Genomic DNA, 18,762 nt, shown 5'->3' with positions numbered 1-18,762 from the left:
TCATGACAGATTAAAACTGTGCACCAAACTGCAACTCGAACCTGGGACCTTTGCCTTTAACAGCAAGTATAACTAGCAACTGAGCCATCCAGACATGACACTCACAGTTCTACCTCCAACAGTACTCCACCTCCTAACCTCCACACTTCACTGCAGTTCTCCTGCATACATTGCAGAAATAACACCCCCAGAGGAGAGGACATTGTGAAGAAATGATTGAACCATAAACAAGATGGTTCTGCACAGGGGTGTGGACTGTTTCAAAACTTCCTGACAAATTAATACTGTGTGCCAGACCAGACAGGGAAAGGTTCTGGGTTCAAAGTCCAACCTGCACACATTTTTGATCTGTCAGATAGTTCCAAGTTAGTTAGTTTCACATTCCACGGATCATCTGCAGGATAAATCGTAATGATATAGAATGACATGTTTTACATGCACATCACAAATTATTTTGCGATCATTTACAAGTGGGGTCTTTATTTACTTTGACATACAAAGGCAAGTTAATAATTCCAACTCATACCTTTTACACAATACAATAATAGAAATTACTTTATGGAACAGGACGAGTTGTCAAGGAAAAACCTTTTCAGTTTGTTATAAGATTTTACTCTGCTGTGGGTCACACATTTTATATCACTGGGTAAATGGTAAAAAATTTTGGTTGCAAGCATTGTACATCCCTTTTTGTGCTAAAGACAACCTTATTGTGGCATAATGAATGTCATTTTTAGGGTTCTGTACCTCCATTGGTAAAACTGGAAAACTCATAAGATCACATTGTTGCCCATATGGCTGTCTGCACAACTGTCAGGACCTCTTTTCCCACAGAGAGAAAATCCCCAGATTGTGTGGGAGGCGCTCCAGCATCTACCATACTATCTGGACCCTGCACAATTGGAATTTCACCTGTTTGGTCCCATGAAGAAATTCCAGGCCGGCCAATGCTTTGCGACATGTGCAGAAGTGAATTCAGCATTCTGCAGATGGCAATACTTCAACCAAATAGATTTCTACAAATATATTGAAACTGGTACCACGGTGGAAGATGTTCTGAGAATGTTGGTGACTATGTAGGAAACTAGGTAAAAGATTTAAGTTTTTTTTTTTTTTTTTTTTACCTATTAAACTTTTTGGTGCGTTACTCTCCAATCTTCCTCATACATAATTAAGTTTGTACAGAATCCTCAGAGTGTGACTCCAACTCACACTAGTCCAGTTTTTTCTTCTAGTATCATAATTATGTACATCATTGTTCTTTGAACTGCAGTGAATAATTTGCAACAAACTTCATGTAGCAAGAAACATACAGCGAATCAATAGCCAAAATGTGTAAGTCCTCAATGTCTGAATGATGATCAAGGTTGAGCACCACATAATATTCTTACACCACACACACTGCTGCAGAGTGACAAACCAATTTGGAAGTATTAGAATAATTACTACATACACAGAGGCACGTCAACAGTTATAATCCTGCAGACTATACGCAAATGGAACTGGAAGGAGTCCGAACATGTCGTACTGTGCAAAGTGCCCTCTGCCACGTGCTTCACAACATTCTGCAGAGTACGGACACAGACACAGAATGCAGACAGCCACGGGACTCACCGGCGGAGCTGCCTGAGACTGCTGCTGCGCAGCTCCACGGCCGCGGACAGAGCGGTGGGAGCCGTTGCGGGTGAGTGTCCCCATCTGAGGCGTGCCAGGCAGCGTGTGGCCCATGGCATTCATGTAATCGGCGATCAGCAGTGTCAGCTCCAGGATCTGTAACAGGCGCCACCGAGTGAAGCTGAATGAACTGAATCACGGTGCCACAGCTATGAACAGAAATTTGTCTCCTACAATTTGTGTGTAAATCCAGGTTCGGCTGGCAAATTTTCAAAGAATGTGCAGAATGTTTTGAAATAAGGAATCTCATTTTTGTAATTGGTTTATCATTTAAACTTCAACTTGTCTATGTTATAGAGAAAAGGATGAATTCCACAATTCTCCAATGAATTTTATAAACAATGTGTGCTGCTTCAGTTTCATTTTTAACCCCTTTACATGAAACCCGAGTTATCTCATTTTTATTATTTTGACAGACATTTGTAGCCTGGCTGTCATGTTTTGGTTGAGGTGGTTGCCACAATATTGTCTCTACTATGTTCTGCTTTGGATACTCGGCATGTATTGTTATTTAGGCAATAGTTTCAAAAAAGGATTACTATGGTGATCCTGAGTTTGACATTGAATTAGTATCTCAGAGAGTGAAGAAGAATGTGACGTTAATACATTAGAGACTGAAAGTGATGACAGTTCATCAGCTGAGCGATAAGTGCTCATCAGTTGCATGAGATAAATCCACTGTGCTCCAGCCAGCTCCCCCAAGAATTATGTTCACAGAAAACCATCGTGAAATAAATGATTAGACTTCACAGCTAGTCATAAACTAAAAAATGACTTCATGTTTCAGGATATCTTTGTCAAAGTCCAGTGCACGAGTATACTTAGGATTTTATTATTGGTGATTTTCAGAATTTTGGATCTCATTATTTTGAGCTTTAAAAGACATCTCTGTATGTCTATGTGAAATTTTTTTCTGCTTTCAAGCATTTTATATGCTACTGCTGTTGTCATAGTTAGTATGAAACAAAATAATACATATTATGATAATATAATACGATAACAAAGATAACAGTTAAAGCACACAGATTTACACACAAACACGTAAGGAGTATAAGTTAAAATGCAAGGTCTTCCTTTCCACTATCAATATAGTCTTAGGTTTTCAATGAGGTAATGTGTGCTGATGGCAGTGCACATAACTTCAACTACAGGCAGCTGTTATTATTCTTGCTTACACTGATAAAGACCTGGTCAGTCATTTCTTTGTGACATGTATTATGACCACCTTAAATTTGGTTTTCTTTTCTGTAGAGCAGGCAAAAAGACTGCCAGGATGTTCAGTTTCTTGAAATGTGGCTTACAGGATACATTATTTTTTTAAACACCTCCTTCTTCTGCTAAATAACAGAATTTTTTGCCCCAGAGGATCTGCCCCAAATCAGTGTGCAGTACACCCTTTGCCTATGTCAGAATGCATAATACAAACTAAACAATATATTTGCACTCACTCATATTTTAAGTCTGTGTAATAAGTATATGGATTTCATCATCAGGAAAAACAAAACTAGCAGTATACAGGTCAGAGTGTAGAATGTTAGGTCCCTTAATTGGACAGGTAGGTTAGAAAATTTAAAAAGAGAAATAGTTAGGTTGACATTAAATATTGAGGGGGTTATTGAAGGTTTGTGGCAGAAGGACCAGGGCTTTTGGTCAGGTGAGTACTGGATAATAAATACAAATTCAAATGAGGGTAATGCATGAGTTGGTTTAATAACAAATAAGAAAATAGGAATGTGAGTAAGCTACTATGAACAACACTGTGAATCCATTATCATGGATAAGACAGACATGAAGCCAACACCAACCACAGTAGTACAAGTTTATATGCCAACTAGTTCCACAGATGATTAATAGAGTGACAGAATGTATGATGTGGTAAAATAATTATTGTGATAGTTAAGGGATAAGTCAGTTTAATTGTGAGGGGGGACTGTAATTCAGTAGTAGGAAGAGTAAGAAAAGGAAAAATAATAGGTGAACATGGACTGCGAGAAAGGAACAAAAGAGAAAGCCACCTGATAGAATTATTCATAGAACATATTTTAATCATTGCTGACACTTGGTTTAAGAACCATGAAAGAAGGTTGTGTAGAGGGAAGACACCTGGAGAAACTGGAAGGTTTCAGATTGATTATGTAATGGTAAGACTTAGAAACCAGATTTTAAATTGTGAGATGTTTCCAGAGGTAGAAGTGAACTCTGATCACAATTTATTGATTATGAACTGTAGATTAAAACTGAAGAAACTGCAAAAAGGTAGAAAGTTCAGAAAATGGGATCTGAATAAGTGGAAAGAACCAGAAGTGTTGAGGGTTTCAGAGATAGCATCAGGCAACGACAGACCAAAACAGGGGAAAGGAATACAGCAGAAGAGGAATTGTTAGCTTTGTGAGATTAAATAGTGAAGGCAGTAGAGGAACAAATAGGTAAAAAGGCAAGTCCTAGTAGAATTCCTTGGCTAACACAGGAGGTATTGAATTTAAATGATAAAAGGAGAAAATATAAAAATGCAGCACATGATGCAAGAGGAAGCAAATATGAATGTCTAAAAAATGAGATTGACAGGAAGTACAAAACAGCTCTGCAGGAATGGCTAGAGGACAACTGTAAGGATAGAGAAACATATATAATAAGGGGAAAGATAGATACCACCTATAGGAAAATTAAAGAGACATTTTAAGAAAAGAAAAGTGACTGTATGAATATCAAGATCTCAGATGGGAAGCCAGTCCTAAGCAAAGAAGGGAAAGCTGGAGGATGGAAGGAGTATACAGAGGGTCTTTGACAGAGCAATGAAATACCCAAGTAGAAACAAGGACCCCGAAGTAGATGAATTCCATCAGAACTATGGTTAACCTTGGGAGAGCCAGCCATGACAAAACTGGTGTGCAAGATGTATGAGACAGACAAAATACCCTCAGACTTCAAGAAAAATGTAATTGTGGTGTGCATACTGCAAGACCTTCAGTACACACACCATCAGATTATTTGACTTGTCGCTCTAACGCAGTAGGCGAGTGTCAGCAACATGTCTCGTGGTCTTATCGTGGCGTGTTTATCTTCTGCCATTAGGTCAGACGATAGAAATGCCACTTGCACGCCTAGAGTAGCAGATTGACGGTGACCAACTTTAAACAGAACTTGATTAATTTTCACACACATTTATTGAAATAATAACAAGCATAAAAATTACTTAACTTTGTTCTGGATGTTATTTACAATTGACAATCTGAAGTTCCTTTGGTATTGGTGTGTTAATCTTATTCTCATATATACCTCTGATACCGGACAAAAGTGCCTATACATTTATCTTCACGGCTATGTACAGGAATACGGTAATCTTATTAGGCGCAGACTGAAGCTTGACTATAGACTGGTACAGACAAATGTAGAACTTGTACAGACTGGTACAGACTAATGCAGACTGGTACAAACTGGTGCAGACAAATGCAGACTGGCTAATCGGAGGTCTGTACACACGTTATAATACCTTGTGCATTCATGTATCACTGCACAAGTGTGATCCGCGAGGAGAAAAGGTTCTACATTAGCAGCAACCTCATTGGCTGCATTACATATTAACACGCTGATCGGCAGAAGCAGAATTTGGTCCGTCTCTATGGCAGCGCCATCTCGTAGTGCGGAGACGGACGAGTGCTGCACCTGCGCTGTTGTGCTTAGCGGGGCGCACTCTAGTAGGAAAGTTGGGTATGCGCTGACTATGTGGAACTATGTACACAATAGTAATAATTCCAATTCCAAAGAAAACAAGTGCTGACAGGTGTGAATGTTACCAAACTATCAGTTTTATAACCCATGGTTTCAAAATACTAACACAAATTCCTTACAGAAGAAAGGAAAAACTGGTACGAGCTGACCTTACTGAAGACCAGTTTGGATCCCAGAGAAATGTAGAAATATGTGATGCAATGCTGACACTATGACTTATCTTAGAAGCTAGGCTAAGGAAAGGCAAACCTACATTTATAACTTTTGTAGGTTTGGAGAGAGCTTTTGACAGTGGTGACAAGAATACACCCTTTGAAATTGTGAAGGTACCAGGGGTAAACTACAGGGAATGAAAGGTTATTTACAACTTGTACAGAAACCAGATGACAGTTATAAGAGTCAAGGGGCATGAAGGGGAAGCACTGCTTGAGAAGAGTCTGAAACAGAATTGTGGCATATCCCTGATGTTATTCAATCAGTACACTTTAGCAAGCAGTAAGGGAAACCAAAGAACAATTTGGAGAAAGAAGTAACATTTAGGAAAACAAAAGTTTTGAGGTCTGATGATGGCATTGTAATTCTGTCAGAGGCAGCAAAATATTTGAAAGAACAACTGAACAGAATGGATAGTGTCTTGAAAGGAGGACAATAATCAGCTCTGGCAGGAAGAGAATAGAGGCTTTTGAAATGTTCTGCTACAGAAGAAAGATTAGAGGGGCAGATCATGTAACCAATGAGGAGGTACTGAACAGAATTGGGAGGAAAAGAAATTAATGGCATAACTTGACTAAAAAAAGGGACTGGCTGATAGGACACACTCTGAGACTTCAAAGGATCACCAATATAGTATTGGAGGGAAGTGTGGGGCGGGGGCACAAAAATTGAAAAAGGAGACCAACAGGTGAATACAATAAGCAGATTGAGCAGGATGTAGAGCGAAATAGTTATTCAGAGATGAAGAGACTTGCACAGGATGGAGTAGCTTGGAAAGCTGCATCAAACCAGTTTTCAGACTGAGGACCACAACATAATCAACAGCAACAACTATATGACTCTGGATAATTTAATATATTTATGGTCTGTGTGGTGGATCAATGTTAATTTAGGATTCAAGTGTAAATGCAGCAGATTAATGAGTTTACAGTCAATGTTAGAATTACATAAACTACAGATTATATTTTCACCTTATTATGATTTACAGCTAATTCTTCATGTATGAAGCACATACTGGACATTCTAAGTCTATCTTTCTTCTACCCCTTTAGGTCATTTCCAGTTGCAATGAACACGGTATCATCAACGTAAAGACCAGATTTTTATAACAAGATACTACACAGTCATTCACGTAAATTATAAACAATAAGGGTCTGAGCACAGAAGTTTGAGGTACACCTTTGGAATCCAGAACTATAATAAAGCCTTCTGCTTCCTACTGCCAAGGTACGATTCTGATCTTAGACCACCACAGTGTATCTATTAGAATCTGATGACTCATCAAGTTAAATGCATTGCTGAGAACAACTAGTAGGGCATCAATTCCCTAGACCATATATTTGTTCACAACCATTGAGCTGGTCAATTTTTATGGAACATGTCATAGTGAAGGACACAGTTCCAAGTCAAAAAACAGTAACAAAACATGACAAACAGTTCCTTAATATTGCTAACACTCTCAGTTTTCCTGTACCAAATTAGTACTGCAACTCAAATATCAGATTTATTTCCTCTTTTGTCATTATGATAGTACAGTCAGAGTTACTATCAAGTAGCCATAGTCCATAAATCTTTATTGTTCCTGACATTTCATCCATAGGTGATCTGAACAGAGAGATCTGTAGTAAAGGCTGTGTCATTCTTTTTCCTAATGATATAAGATAATCACCCGTACAAAGACTGACAAGACTAATTTCAATGACTCTTAAAAATTAAATCAAACTGCTGCTCACAGACACTTCACAGAGTTAAGAAACAGAAGTAATTCAATTGCAGAATTAGTATATGTTACCTTTGGTTTGCTAAGAGCAAAAAGCATCTTTTGAGAAGCTCCCCCTCCAGATTCGTCAGAGCCGACGACAAGCATGAAGTCGTCCTGGCAGCCTCCAAACGTGACAACCTAACAACATTTAATTCATAATTATGATAGCAGCACACTCATTTTAACCAGTTTATTAAAAAAAAATCACAAAGAGAGCTCTAGCAGGGAAATTTCTGCAACTGTTCTGCCATGACTTGTCAACCCTATTACCAGATAATCACATATTTATATTTTTTATACAAATTGGAGAAATACAGTTGATTGTCTAGCTGCCTACTGACAGTACTTGGTAAGTACTGGCCAGGGTCTTGTCTCATAAACTATAGTTTCCTCAAGTGAATTTTCATTTAGATGCTAACAACAATACTGAATTCAGAAGCGGAGGATCTAGTTCAAATTCTGAAAGTGACTGGGACATAAAAAATGGAGGGTTGATGGAGGTAATGTTAGGAAGCAGGAAACAGAAAGAATAAAATGTTTAGGCAATGCCCACAAGAAAGAATCAGCCAGTGTGTGGATCAAGAGAGATTCAACGTTTCAGAATTTACGTAGACCCTGGTCAACATTTGTGCAATTTTCTTTTTCTTTCTCTTCCCCGCCCTTCACATTCCTTTTCCCCTGATGAAAGTTTTTTAAGTTGAGCAGCTAGACAGTCAACTGTTTACATGCTTCATTAATGTAAAATATTCCTATTATTAATTTTTAACTTCTATATTTGACACATTGTTACGAACAGACAGAACAGTTCTCCAGTTTCTACCTTCTGGAGACAAATTCCAGCACTGCAGATAAATGTATTTAATAGTGAAAAAATAATTCTTTGTTATTCTTCCTTTCTCAGCAATGAAAGAGATAAAGGTTGGGGAAATGTTAATAGTGAGCGGCAAGTGGATTTTCCAACTTCCTGTCTGATGTCTACCAGCAACCTGTAATAGACTTTTGCTTGCGCTCAAGAATAAAACCCCATCCTGGACCACAGTCTATATGGAAATCACTTTCCCTTCTGGCTCTGTAGCTGTGGATTTCACAATTCATTCTGAATAGTCCACTCTAATAACTAACCGTAAATACCATCACCCCACCCCCCTCTCTCTCTCTCTCTCTCTCTCTCTCTCCCCCTCCCTTCCTTCCTCCCCTCTGTGCATGTGCACATGTGTGTGTGTGTGTGTGTGTGTGTGTGTGTGTGTGTGTGTGTGTGTGTGTGTGTGTGTGGGTGGGTGGGTGGGGTGGTGGGTGGTGGGTGGGTGGGTGTGTCAGAGAGAGAGTTTCACCAAGTGATACGATATTGTCAATGTAAACAAAAATCCTTCAAGCAAGTTGTAACCTCATAAAAAGCATTATTCTTGTCAATCAGCTCACACATTCGACACTGTAGGAAGGTACGGGACAGTCAACTAACCTGAGCATACGGGTACTTGACGAGCGGTGACATGGTGCTCAGCTCGAGTAGCGATACACCGTCCTCGGCCGCAGCTATCCACAGGGGAGCACCCACTTCTGGCATGGCGGCAGTCGTGGACTCTGGGGGCAGTGGCACAGGTGCGCGCAGTCGCGCCTGGAACAGCGACGCCCCGAACAGCGACCACTTGCGGGTGCACGTCAGGTAGATTCGCACACAGTCGAGCACCGTGCGCCCACGCAGCGACGACCACTTCTCCGCCAGCACGTCCTGCAGCTCCCTGCAATCCCAGAGGTTCCTGTACCAAAATCTGCCTCATCGCAATGTACTTCTGAGTAAACATTACCATGTGTAGAATTGTACCATTATATGCTCCATATATAAAGTAGCTTATTATTTCAAATCTTAGAGAACAGCATATGGAACTGCCAGAAGCTGTTTTAATGTACATTTATTAACTGATGTCAGAACTGGTGGTCTAGTAATGAAACACGTGCCTAGAAACCGATAGGTTGCAAGGTCAAATCCCAGTAGGATTGCCAAAGTGTTCAGTCTGGCTTTAATCTAGCCTCCACCTCTTGCAATGTGAAAAAATGTCAGGAACAATACGTGGTTTGGGTTCCATTATAAAATGTAGGCCCCCTTCCCTTGATTCGATAAAACTAAGGAGATGCAAGTCACTGAAGAGGTGTCTAATTGAAAGAATTGCACTAGGCCATTGAGGCATGTGAAATTTTATTGACTGGCAACCACTTTCAGTCTTCAAGTCACAGATTAACACAACATCGTAAAGATCATGATGCAGCTTTGACCAGAGACAATGCTGAACACTGCAACAGACTGTTAATTTTTGGACTTGATGACTGATGAAAAATATATAAGACAGTATAATGAGGCCTCTGAAGCTTTACGCTTGTTTCTAGTTGACAGCATAACAGTTTAACAATGAAGAATGAGAAGCATGAGGTGCCAGGCATGTGGCACAAACCAATCCCAACACAGTAATTGCTTCTGGTCATGACATCAAAGCTCCTGCATTTCCGGCTTTGTTCTGTGTGTACATGTGGCGTTGTTGTTGGTTTCTACAGTGTGCCTGCATTGTTCTGTGCTTTAGAAAATTCTGATACATGAAAAATGTCACAGAAAAGAGTTCACTTGCCTAGTGAAAATCCTTCATGTCGAGGTGTGTTGCTAAACAGCCAGGTGCTAGAGTTACTGTGGTGAATGGACGAGTTTTACGAGCAGGAAAAATAATACATAAAATATTCAGGAACAGCCATCAGTTCCTACGAATGAAGTAGTGGAACACACATCAAAAACTCTCAGAATTAGTGCAAGAACAGTAGTAAGTAAGGGAATGTTACTGAGAAAGTTGAGAGATGTAGACATGAGCCACAATGATTCTGAGGCATGTGTATCAGATAATATATTTTTACCAACTCCTGGAAAGAAGAAAAAGCAGCCTTACCGTGTCACCAACTTAGTTTCTTTCCACAGGCATGTTTATGTTACTACAGAGGAAAAGAGTATCATACCATAGCAAAGTTGCTAGTGTTGTTAAAAGGAAGTTAACTTTTCAGGGGTGGGAAAACATCACTAAAAATTGTACTGAAAAGTGTGTGTTTTGATTCTAAAGTGCTAGACAGACACAAAGTCCTGTTACAAAAGGCGCATATTGTAATGGCTCAAAGCATATTCTTCCACAAAATTCTGGGCGAGGACATTTGTTCCATAATACGCTAGACAGAACATGGGTTAATGCCAGGAAAGCTGTAAGTAAATGCTGGACGGATGGCACTCCAAGCAGTGACGGTCATCAGCTGAAAGGAACAGCAGCAAGACTAATTGTGGTCCATGCAGGTTCTTCCAGTGGTTTTGTTGCTGATGCACTTTTAGTTTTTTGGTGCAAAAGAAAAGGTGATTACCGTGAAGACATGGGCCACACACAATTTGTTAAGTGGTTCGAGAACCTGTTAAAACAGTTTCCTGTCCCTACAACAATTGTAATACTCCATATCATTCAGTTAAACTGAAGAAATTCCCAACCACAAATGACTGCAAAGAAGTTACGGTGCAGTGGTTACAGGCACAGAATACTGACTGAAGATATGAGCATGACGAAGCTTCTGTTGTATTCGCTTATTAAAGAAAGTAAGCCGATGTTTTCTACATATGTAGTACACGAAATAAAAGTGGTGCAGCATCATATTGTAATAACACTGGCACTATATAACTGCCATTTCAACTCCATCGCATTAGTGTGGAGTGATGTGAAGATGTAAATAAGGAATGATAACACGTCCTTTACAAAGACAGAGGTGGAAAGGCTGTCGCATGACGTTCTTGCGACTGTGGATGCAGCATCGTGGGGGAAAAAGATCAGGCACAACGAAATACTAATTTGAGCAGCACAGACAATGGAAGGGATTATCAGTGACCATAAACAGCTAATGATCTGTCTTGATGATGACTATAATGAAGACGGTTTTGATGCTGGTTCCGGCAACAGTGAAGATAGGAATCTGGATGGTGACTGAAAACTATGAATATTGATTATTTATTGCTTCACTGTCATTATAAAATGTAAAGCGAGAAGTTACAATCTTGGTTATTATTTATTTTGTAAACTTGGTACCATATTGTTTTCAAGATATTGGTCATCATCAAATGATAATTTCCTCTATTTCTTTGCTTTGTTATTGAAGGTATGTGCTTTGTTACACTTATATCTACAATATTATGCAGATGTTCATTTGCAGTCATTGTGGTAGCAGCTCAAAAACAAATTCTTATATATAGTGTTACATTTACAAGAGGGAATGGATTTCCATATTGTCTGCTATTTGTATAGAGGCTGCTGCTGCAGCATCTCTAATGCAATATAGCCAACCTGACTTGACTTAACATGAACTGTCATGTGCAGTGTTTCACCAGCACAGGTGCAAGTGGCAGATGTTGCAAATCAAAGCAATTATGCATTTGACATTCAGGAGCCTTCCTTTAACCCACTGTAGTGTTCATCTGTGATCACATATGGCAGCTTTTGGTGGTTCCATAGTGTCATTCTTTAAACACTGTGCAGCACTGTTTGCAGAAAAGCAAATCATAAGCATTTTGAAAACAAACCAATGAAAGGTCACAGAGAAGCAGGAGAGAACCTCATCACAAAATGATACGACACAAGTGGTGCCAGTAGTCATATTCATAGGTAGTATGATATTTCAAACTTTCAAAACAAACACCTATTTGTGTAGTGAAACTTAAGCTCTGCAGGCACAGAAAAGTAACCTCACTGATGTTAACTGTGGCTACCTGGAGTCAGGAAGAGAAGAGGCACGATTAATCATTACGGGACTCATGCCCATATGTGGATGTGCCGGACTGCAGTGCCTGCCTCGTTCACTGTGTGCGAGACTTGCGTTATGTGATGCCATAACGAAGTGCTCGACTTTGGGTGTGCTGAACGTAATCTTGTGAAGGAAGTGGTGGATATGGTACCATGCGATGTCACAGTTGTATACCAGAAGTGGCAAACAGCCCAGTATAGATGGTGAATAATCTCAGATTTGCACCTCTTTTATTTCATGATTGGTTCAAGATGTTGAAATGAGGTTTTTGGCACATTATAGTATGCAGAGGAGATGTAATTCTATTATATTTGTAATACTCTTAGCTCTTGTAACAACCAAGATATGAAGCAAGGTTTTTCTTTTCTTTTTTTAATGGAGTGATATATTTTTTTAAGCATTAAAAAGCTTTTGATAAAATAAGTTACTTCAGTTGTTGTTGTTATTGAGATCTTCAGTCTGCAGACTGGTTTGATGCAGCTCTCCATTATACTCTATCCCGTGCAAGTCTCTTAATCTTTGAGTACCTACTTCAACCTGCATCCATTTTAACCTGCTTACTGTATTCATCTCTTGCTCTCCATCTACAATTTTTATGCCCCACACTTCCCTACAGTACCAGAATGATGATTTCTTGGTTCTAAGAAAGTGTGGTGCAGACTTATAAACAACAGCATCCAACTGGTCCATTCTTTTTTAGTTATTCTTAGATTAACAATGATGTCCACCTGGACATTCTGGATGAAAGCTTTCCAGGCATGTGAACTGGAGGAGATGATCCGATTTGGTGGCTGTCGGGATTGCCTGTCTTCCCACCACTAGACTTCTTTATATGTGGTTTTTAAAGGATCAAGTGTACCAAACCTAGGTTAAGACCCACAGGACTTGAAGTATTGCATTCAAATGTGTCACCGTCAAGTTCCTGGAGCACACGTGGAGAGAAATCAAATACTGACTGGAATAGTGACCGAATAGTGATGCACGTATTGGTGTGTATGAATGAGACAGCAAAACTTTGTGTGATACATTGTCACATGATAAAAACCAATAGTTATTATCTAGTGAGGTTGTGAAGTTATTAACATCAAAAACAATTATGAACACCCTGCATTTCTCACTGTGTTGGACAACTCAAAATCCACATGCACCCATGACTGGAGCAACTGAATCACATTCTCCTTCAGGGTTTTGACTACCTCTAGTCATGCCCTGAAATGAGGAATGTCTCACCCACTATCCTCTGTAACCGTCTCACAGCGGTACCCCACCACCTACCGAACCTACACAATATCCTCATCCATCCCTACTCAACCTCTGCTCCCAACCTCCTGCCTCATGGCTAATTATTATTATCATTATTATTATTATTATTATTATTATTGTTGTTTTTTTACTCATCAGTCTTCTGACTGGTTTGATGCGTCCCATTACGAATTTCTCTCCTGTGCCAACCTCTTCATATCCCTGTAATAGACCTAGATGCAAGACCCGGCTGATACATCTCCCACCACCACCGGTCACAAGCATCACATATCCTATAAAAAGCAGGGCTACCTCTGAAACCAGTCATGTGATCTACCAGCTATGCTACAACTGCTGTGCTGTGTTCTACATGGTCATGACAAGCTGTCTGTCCGCATGAATGGCCACCAACAAACAGTGGCCAAGAGACAGCTGGACCACCCAGTGGCTAAGCACGCCACCCAGTGCAATGTTCTTCACTTCAATGACTGCTTCACAGTGTGTGCCGTGTGGATCCTTCCTACCAACTCCAGCTTTTCTGAACTGCGCAGGTGGGAACTCTTCCTACAATATATCTTACATTCTCGTAACATCCTAGCCTCAACCTACGTTGGTCATTGTCCTGCACTCTCCTGTCCCCTCTAGCACTCCTCAGCATTCTCTTCTACAATCACGCTCACAGTCATTTTACTTTTTTCCTTTTGTGCTACTCCCCTCTCCCTCCACCCTCTTTCAGCCGCCCAACTGCACCTAGCTGCCCTAGCCTCTCTCCACCTCATCCCTGTATGCTCCCACAAACAGCACTTTACCATCCCCCACCCACATCCAACTCTCCCTCCTCCACCCTGCCCCAGCCTCATCTTTACCCCAGCCACCAAGATTGCTTCTCCCATCATGCACAGTTTGATGGTCCCATCATGCACAGTTGATTGCAGTCTGGCTCCAGCAACCAGAGATAGTGGTCATGTGGGTGTGAGCTGCATTTGAGTGAATGTATACGTCCGTATGCTGTCTATTTCAGAAGGAGGCTATGTGTTTAGTAGTCTTTTTGTTGTGCCTGCCTGCGGCTCAACATCTCCGCTGTATGATGAGTAGCAATCTATCCTTTTAATAATATTATCACATCTAAAACTGTAATTTATCTCTGAGACTGGCAACAGTAAATGGCCAAGTGCTCCTTACTTGAGCTCGTCGGGGGACAGGCCGTCACGGTAGCGGTATGGGTAGAAGCGGTCGAGTGCCTGGGACACCACCTGCTGCAGGTTCCCGCTGCCAGCACCCCCGACGCCCCCGCTGCCCCGCGTCTTGTCAGAGTTGTACTCGCCGTAGTCAATCTGCAAACACATTTTTGTCAAGTTCTTTTCACTTTTTATAAATGTGGAAATCATGTCAGCAATAGTACACTTATTTTTAATTTAATAATTTCTATTAGAATTTGAAATACGGAGATTAAATTTATAATATTTAATTATTTAGACATAATTGATCATTTCATTTCACATAATTTGCTGTCAAATGGACAGTTTGGTTTTAGAAGTGGTTTAAAACAGAAAATGCTATATTTTCTCCACTCTGTGTGGTACTGGACGAATTAAACAAAAGGTGTCAGATGCTAGGCATCTTTTTTGATTTAAATAAGGTGTTTTAATGTGTTTATCACAAGATATTGCTCCAGAAATTGGACCATTATGGAAAATGGGGAGTAGTTCACAATTGGTTCACCTCTTACTTTAAAAGCAGACAGCAAAAGGTCATTCTCCACAGCATTGAAAAAAGTTATGATGTGAAGTGCTAGTGGGGCATGTTAAATGGGGGGTGCAGTGGGGGGGGGGGGGGGGTGCCCCACAGATCAGTACTGGGGCAACTCCTGTTCCTTATTCATACAAATGACACTCCTTCTAATATTATAGGTAATTCTAAAATATTTCTGTTTGCTCATGACACTAGCTTGGCAGTAAAGGATGTTGCGTGCAGTGTTGGCACTGTTTCAAACAGTGCAATTCAAGACATAAATTCATGGAGTGTAAAAAACAAACTAACAGTAAATCACAGTAAAACTCAGTTTTTATAGTTTCTAATACACAATCAACAAAACCTGATGTTTTAATTACACAGAATGGGCATATGATTAGTGAGACTCAACAGTTCAGATTTCTAGGTGTTCAGATAGATAGTAAAACATCATGGAAAGCCAATGTTCAGGATATTGTTCAAGGACTTAATGTTGCCATTTTTACTATTAGAACAGTGTCTTAAGTAAGTGATAGTTCAACATGAAAAGTAGTTTGGGCAAAAAGTGGTGTACGTTTGTGAACACTTATCGATCCCTGTTAATTAGTCTGGGTATTCTGACAATGGTCTCTCAATATATAAATTCTTTAATGTCATTTCTTGTTAAGAATATTAGCTTATTCCCAAGAATTAGCAGCTATCACTGTGTTAATACTAGGCAGAAATCCAATCTGCACACCTCTTTGACTCTTGAGCTGCATCAATTTTCAATAAGATACCACTAGAATTCAAAAATCTTAGTGGTAATCCACACAATTTCAGATCTAAATGAAAGAGTTTTCTCATGGGTCACTCCTTTTATTCTGCCAAGGAGTTCCTTGAGAAATTAAGCTAATGCCTGTGGTACATTGTTGATTGAATTTATATAAACTTATAGCTTGTCGTCCTTTTAGGATTCACAAACATTTTATTTTATCTATTATTACTTTTCTGTTATGTGTGCATGTACTGACATGTTCCATGACAATGAAGATTTGCTCCTCAATCTGGTCCTATGGAACTAGACATGTAAAATAAATGAAATAAATACATAAAGAATAAATATGTTAATAGATGCTGATCTGAGGGAAATAGACTGAATGTAACATGTTCTTTGAAATTCTGAATGCAGGAGGGATAAAACAAAGAGAGCACAAGTTTATCTACAGTTATACAGAAACCATACAACAGTCAAAGGACATGAAGGAGAGGCAGTTGTTGAGAAGGGACTGACACAGGGCTACAGCCTATCCCTGAGGTTACTCAGTCTATACACGAAGCAAACAACAATGGAAACCAAAGAGAAATTTGGAGAGGGAATTAAAGTTCAGGAAGAAGAGATAAAAATGTTGAGGTTAGCCACTTTTATCATAATTCTGTCAAGTACAGTAAAGGACTCAGAAGAGCAGTTGAACAGAATGGATAATGAAATGTCTGCATATTAAAACTGTGTGCTGGGCCATGAATTAAACCTGAGGTCTCTGGCTTTTGCAGATGAGTGCTCCCCCAACTGAGCTGTCCAAGAATGACTCGTAACCCAGTCTCACAGCTTTACTTCCGCCAGTACCTCATCTGCTACTTAGAGCACTCATCTAAGATTCGAGTCAATCTGCCACGAAGTTTCAAATTGGTGCACACTCTGCTAAAGAGTGAGTTAAGTCAGGTGAATCAGAGGGAATTAGAATAGGAAAAGGGACACTCTTTGGGTACATTACAAAATATAGACTGGTCATATCAAGAGAACCATTTCTGAAAAGAGAAATACATCTAACATAAATTTAACACCTTAAGTGTCAAGATGGTGCAGCCAGCAGCATATTTTATACTAAGTCAAATCTACATAAATTTTTTTTTTATAGTATCATCATTGACTCTGTGTTGAGAGCTTTCTGACAGAAGAGATTATTGTAAGTCAGTTACAAGTTACGAGCTCAGTAGGGTGTAAGTAAGGTGGTGTTAACTGACTGGGATGGCGAGGTGCCATAATGTGTGTATAATCTATACATTTGATGACTGATGGTGATGTGAACACATGGAAAAGTGAATAAACACAAGAGAAGTTATACCAACTGTTTAATTTGATAAAACTCATTCCACATAAACCATGCAAGGTTAAAAAAACAAACCTATGAATTTTCTACATATAATGAACCGATCATGTATAACAATCAATATGAGGGACCAGACATAAGGTGAGTATTTAAAAAAAAGGTATACTTCCTGCTCTCAAAAAACTTTATATTGCAAAAATACTTGTAAATTCTCTCAAGTAAACTTCAGTTACAGTTAACACATGTACAACGTCTACCTTTGTGAATAATGAGAATAGGCATAATGTTACAGTGCACGTGGGAATTCAAGTGATAGTAAAAAAAGAAAAAAAAAACACTGTATGATGAAAAGTATCTGGACACCTGGTTGAAAATTACTTAACAAGTTCGTGGTACCCTCCATCGGTACTGCTGGAATTCAATACGGTGTTGGCCCTCCCTTAACCCTGAGACACCTTCCACTCTCGCGGGCATATGTTCAGTCAGGTGCAGGAAGGTTTCTTTGGGAATGGCAGCCCATTCTTGACGGACTGCTCCCACAAAAATAAAATTTTAAAAAGAATGGGGACCATTTGCAGCCAGCACTTGTTGTGTGCCTCTAATCTGAAGGTGACCACCAACTGGTCAAAACTGGTTACGACATTGTGTTATAAAAAATTGTACATAGTTTGCTGATTCCCATTTTTGGGAGTGGTAAAGAAATGGGTGTGGCATTATGAATAACCACATTCCATTAGAGGGGAAAATAAATTGTTTGGTTTTGAAGAAAACAGTGTATTCATTTATGGTACAGGTGCTTACCAAAGCAGCCTGAACTGAAGAGGAAATGTAACCTAGAAGACTTGTCATATCGTGTTGCTGAATAGAGGTAGAATACGGAGAACAGGGTACAGAACAGAGAGCAGTCCAAGTTGACTTACCTGTGCCATGAGGGCAGCCAGCTCGAGGGCGAGCTCGCGGCTGAGGGGGAAGCGGCCCTGCACGGCCTGCAGGTTCACCTGGTAGCACAACAGCAGCCGCTCTTTCTCTGTCTCGGTGCGTGCCTGCGAGCGCCAGTACAGTCGGTTCTTGTAAGTCAGCCGGATCACCCGCGTGTTCTCGAACTTGCCTGACCCTTTCTCCCGGAGGGCCGTCTCCCATTTGGAGATAACGTCACACAGCTGCAAATAAAATGGAGTAAGCATCTGAGTTGTTCTTCATACTGTGGTCGACTGTGCACAATGTGAGGAGACAGGAGTATGTATGTAAATGTGTAAATGTGTGTGTGTGTGTGTGTGTGTGTGTGTGTGTGTGTGTGTGTGTTTGTGTGCATGTTCATCCTCGTCCTACAAGCTTGAAACAGGAAGTGTATTCCAAAAGCTATCCAAACTCTGTATCTTTTGTTTGTGTGGGTATTGACAACACAGCACTTCTGCCTTTTGGTGAGTCGTGTCCTTTATTCCTAAATAATTCATAATTCTCAAACAGAACTTTCTGTACACTGTGTGTGGTAATTGGATATACATCCTAATCTCC

The 18,762-nt window shown here is 39.9% G+C and overlaps 1 protein-coding gene across 1 annotated transcript in view; it reads right to left on the bottom strand.

The window, feature by feature from the left end:
- The window catches only part of LOC126424665 (uncharacterized protein CG43867), a 448,798-nt gene that overhangs the window by 10,581 nt on the left and 419,455 nt on the right, over positions 1-18,762 (bottom strand). Inside the window, exons 21-25 of the mRNA XM_050087395.1 lie at positions 18,168-18,407; positions 14,609-14,760; positions 8,838-9,117; positions 7,409-7,516; positions 1,615-1,770 (exon numbers count right to left, since the gene is read on the bottom strand). Of these exons, the coding sequence (XP_049943352.1) occupies positions 1,615-1,770; positions 7,409-7,516; positions 8,838-9,117; positions 14,609-14,760; positions 18,168-18,407 (936 nt within the window). The remainder of the gene's footprint in view (positions 1-1,614; positions 1,771-7,408; positions 7,517-8,837; positions 9,118-14,608; positions 14,761-18,167; positions 18,408-18,762) is intronic.

Source organism: Schistocerca serialis, chromosome 10 (assembly GCF_023864345.2).
Source record: "Schistocerca serialis cubense isolate TAMUIC-IGC-003099 chromosome 10, iqSchSeri2.2, whole genome shotgun sequence".
NCBI lineage: Eukaryota > Metazoa > Arthropoda > Insecta > Orthoptera > Acrididae > Schistocerca > Schistocerca serialis.
The sequence above is the reverse complement of the archived record's forward strand: the minus strand, read 5'-3'. Positions and strand labels throughout refer to the sequence as shown.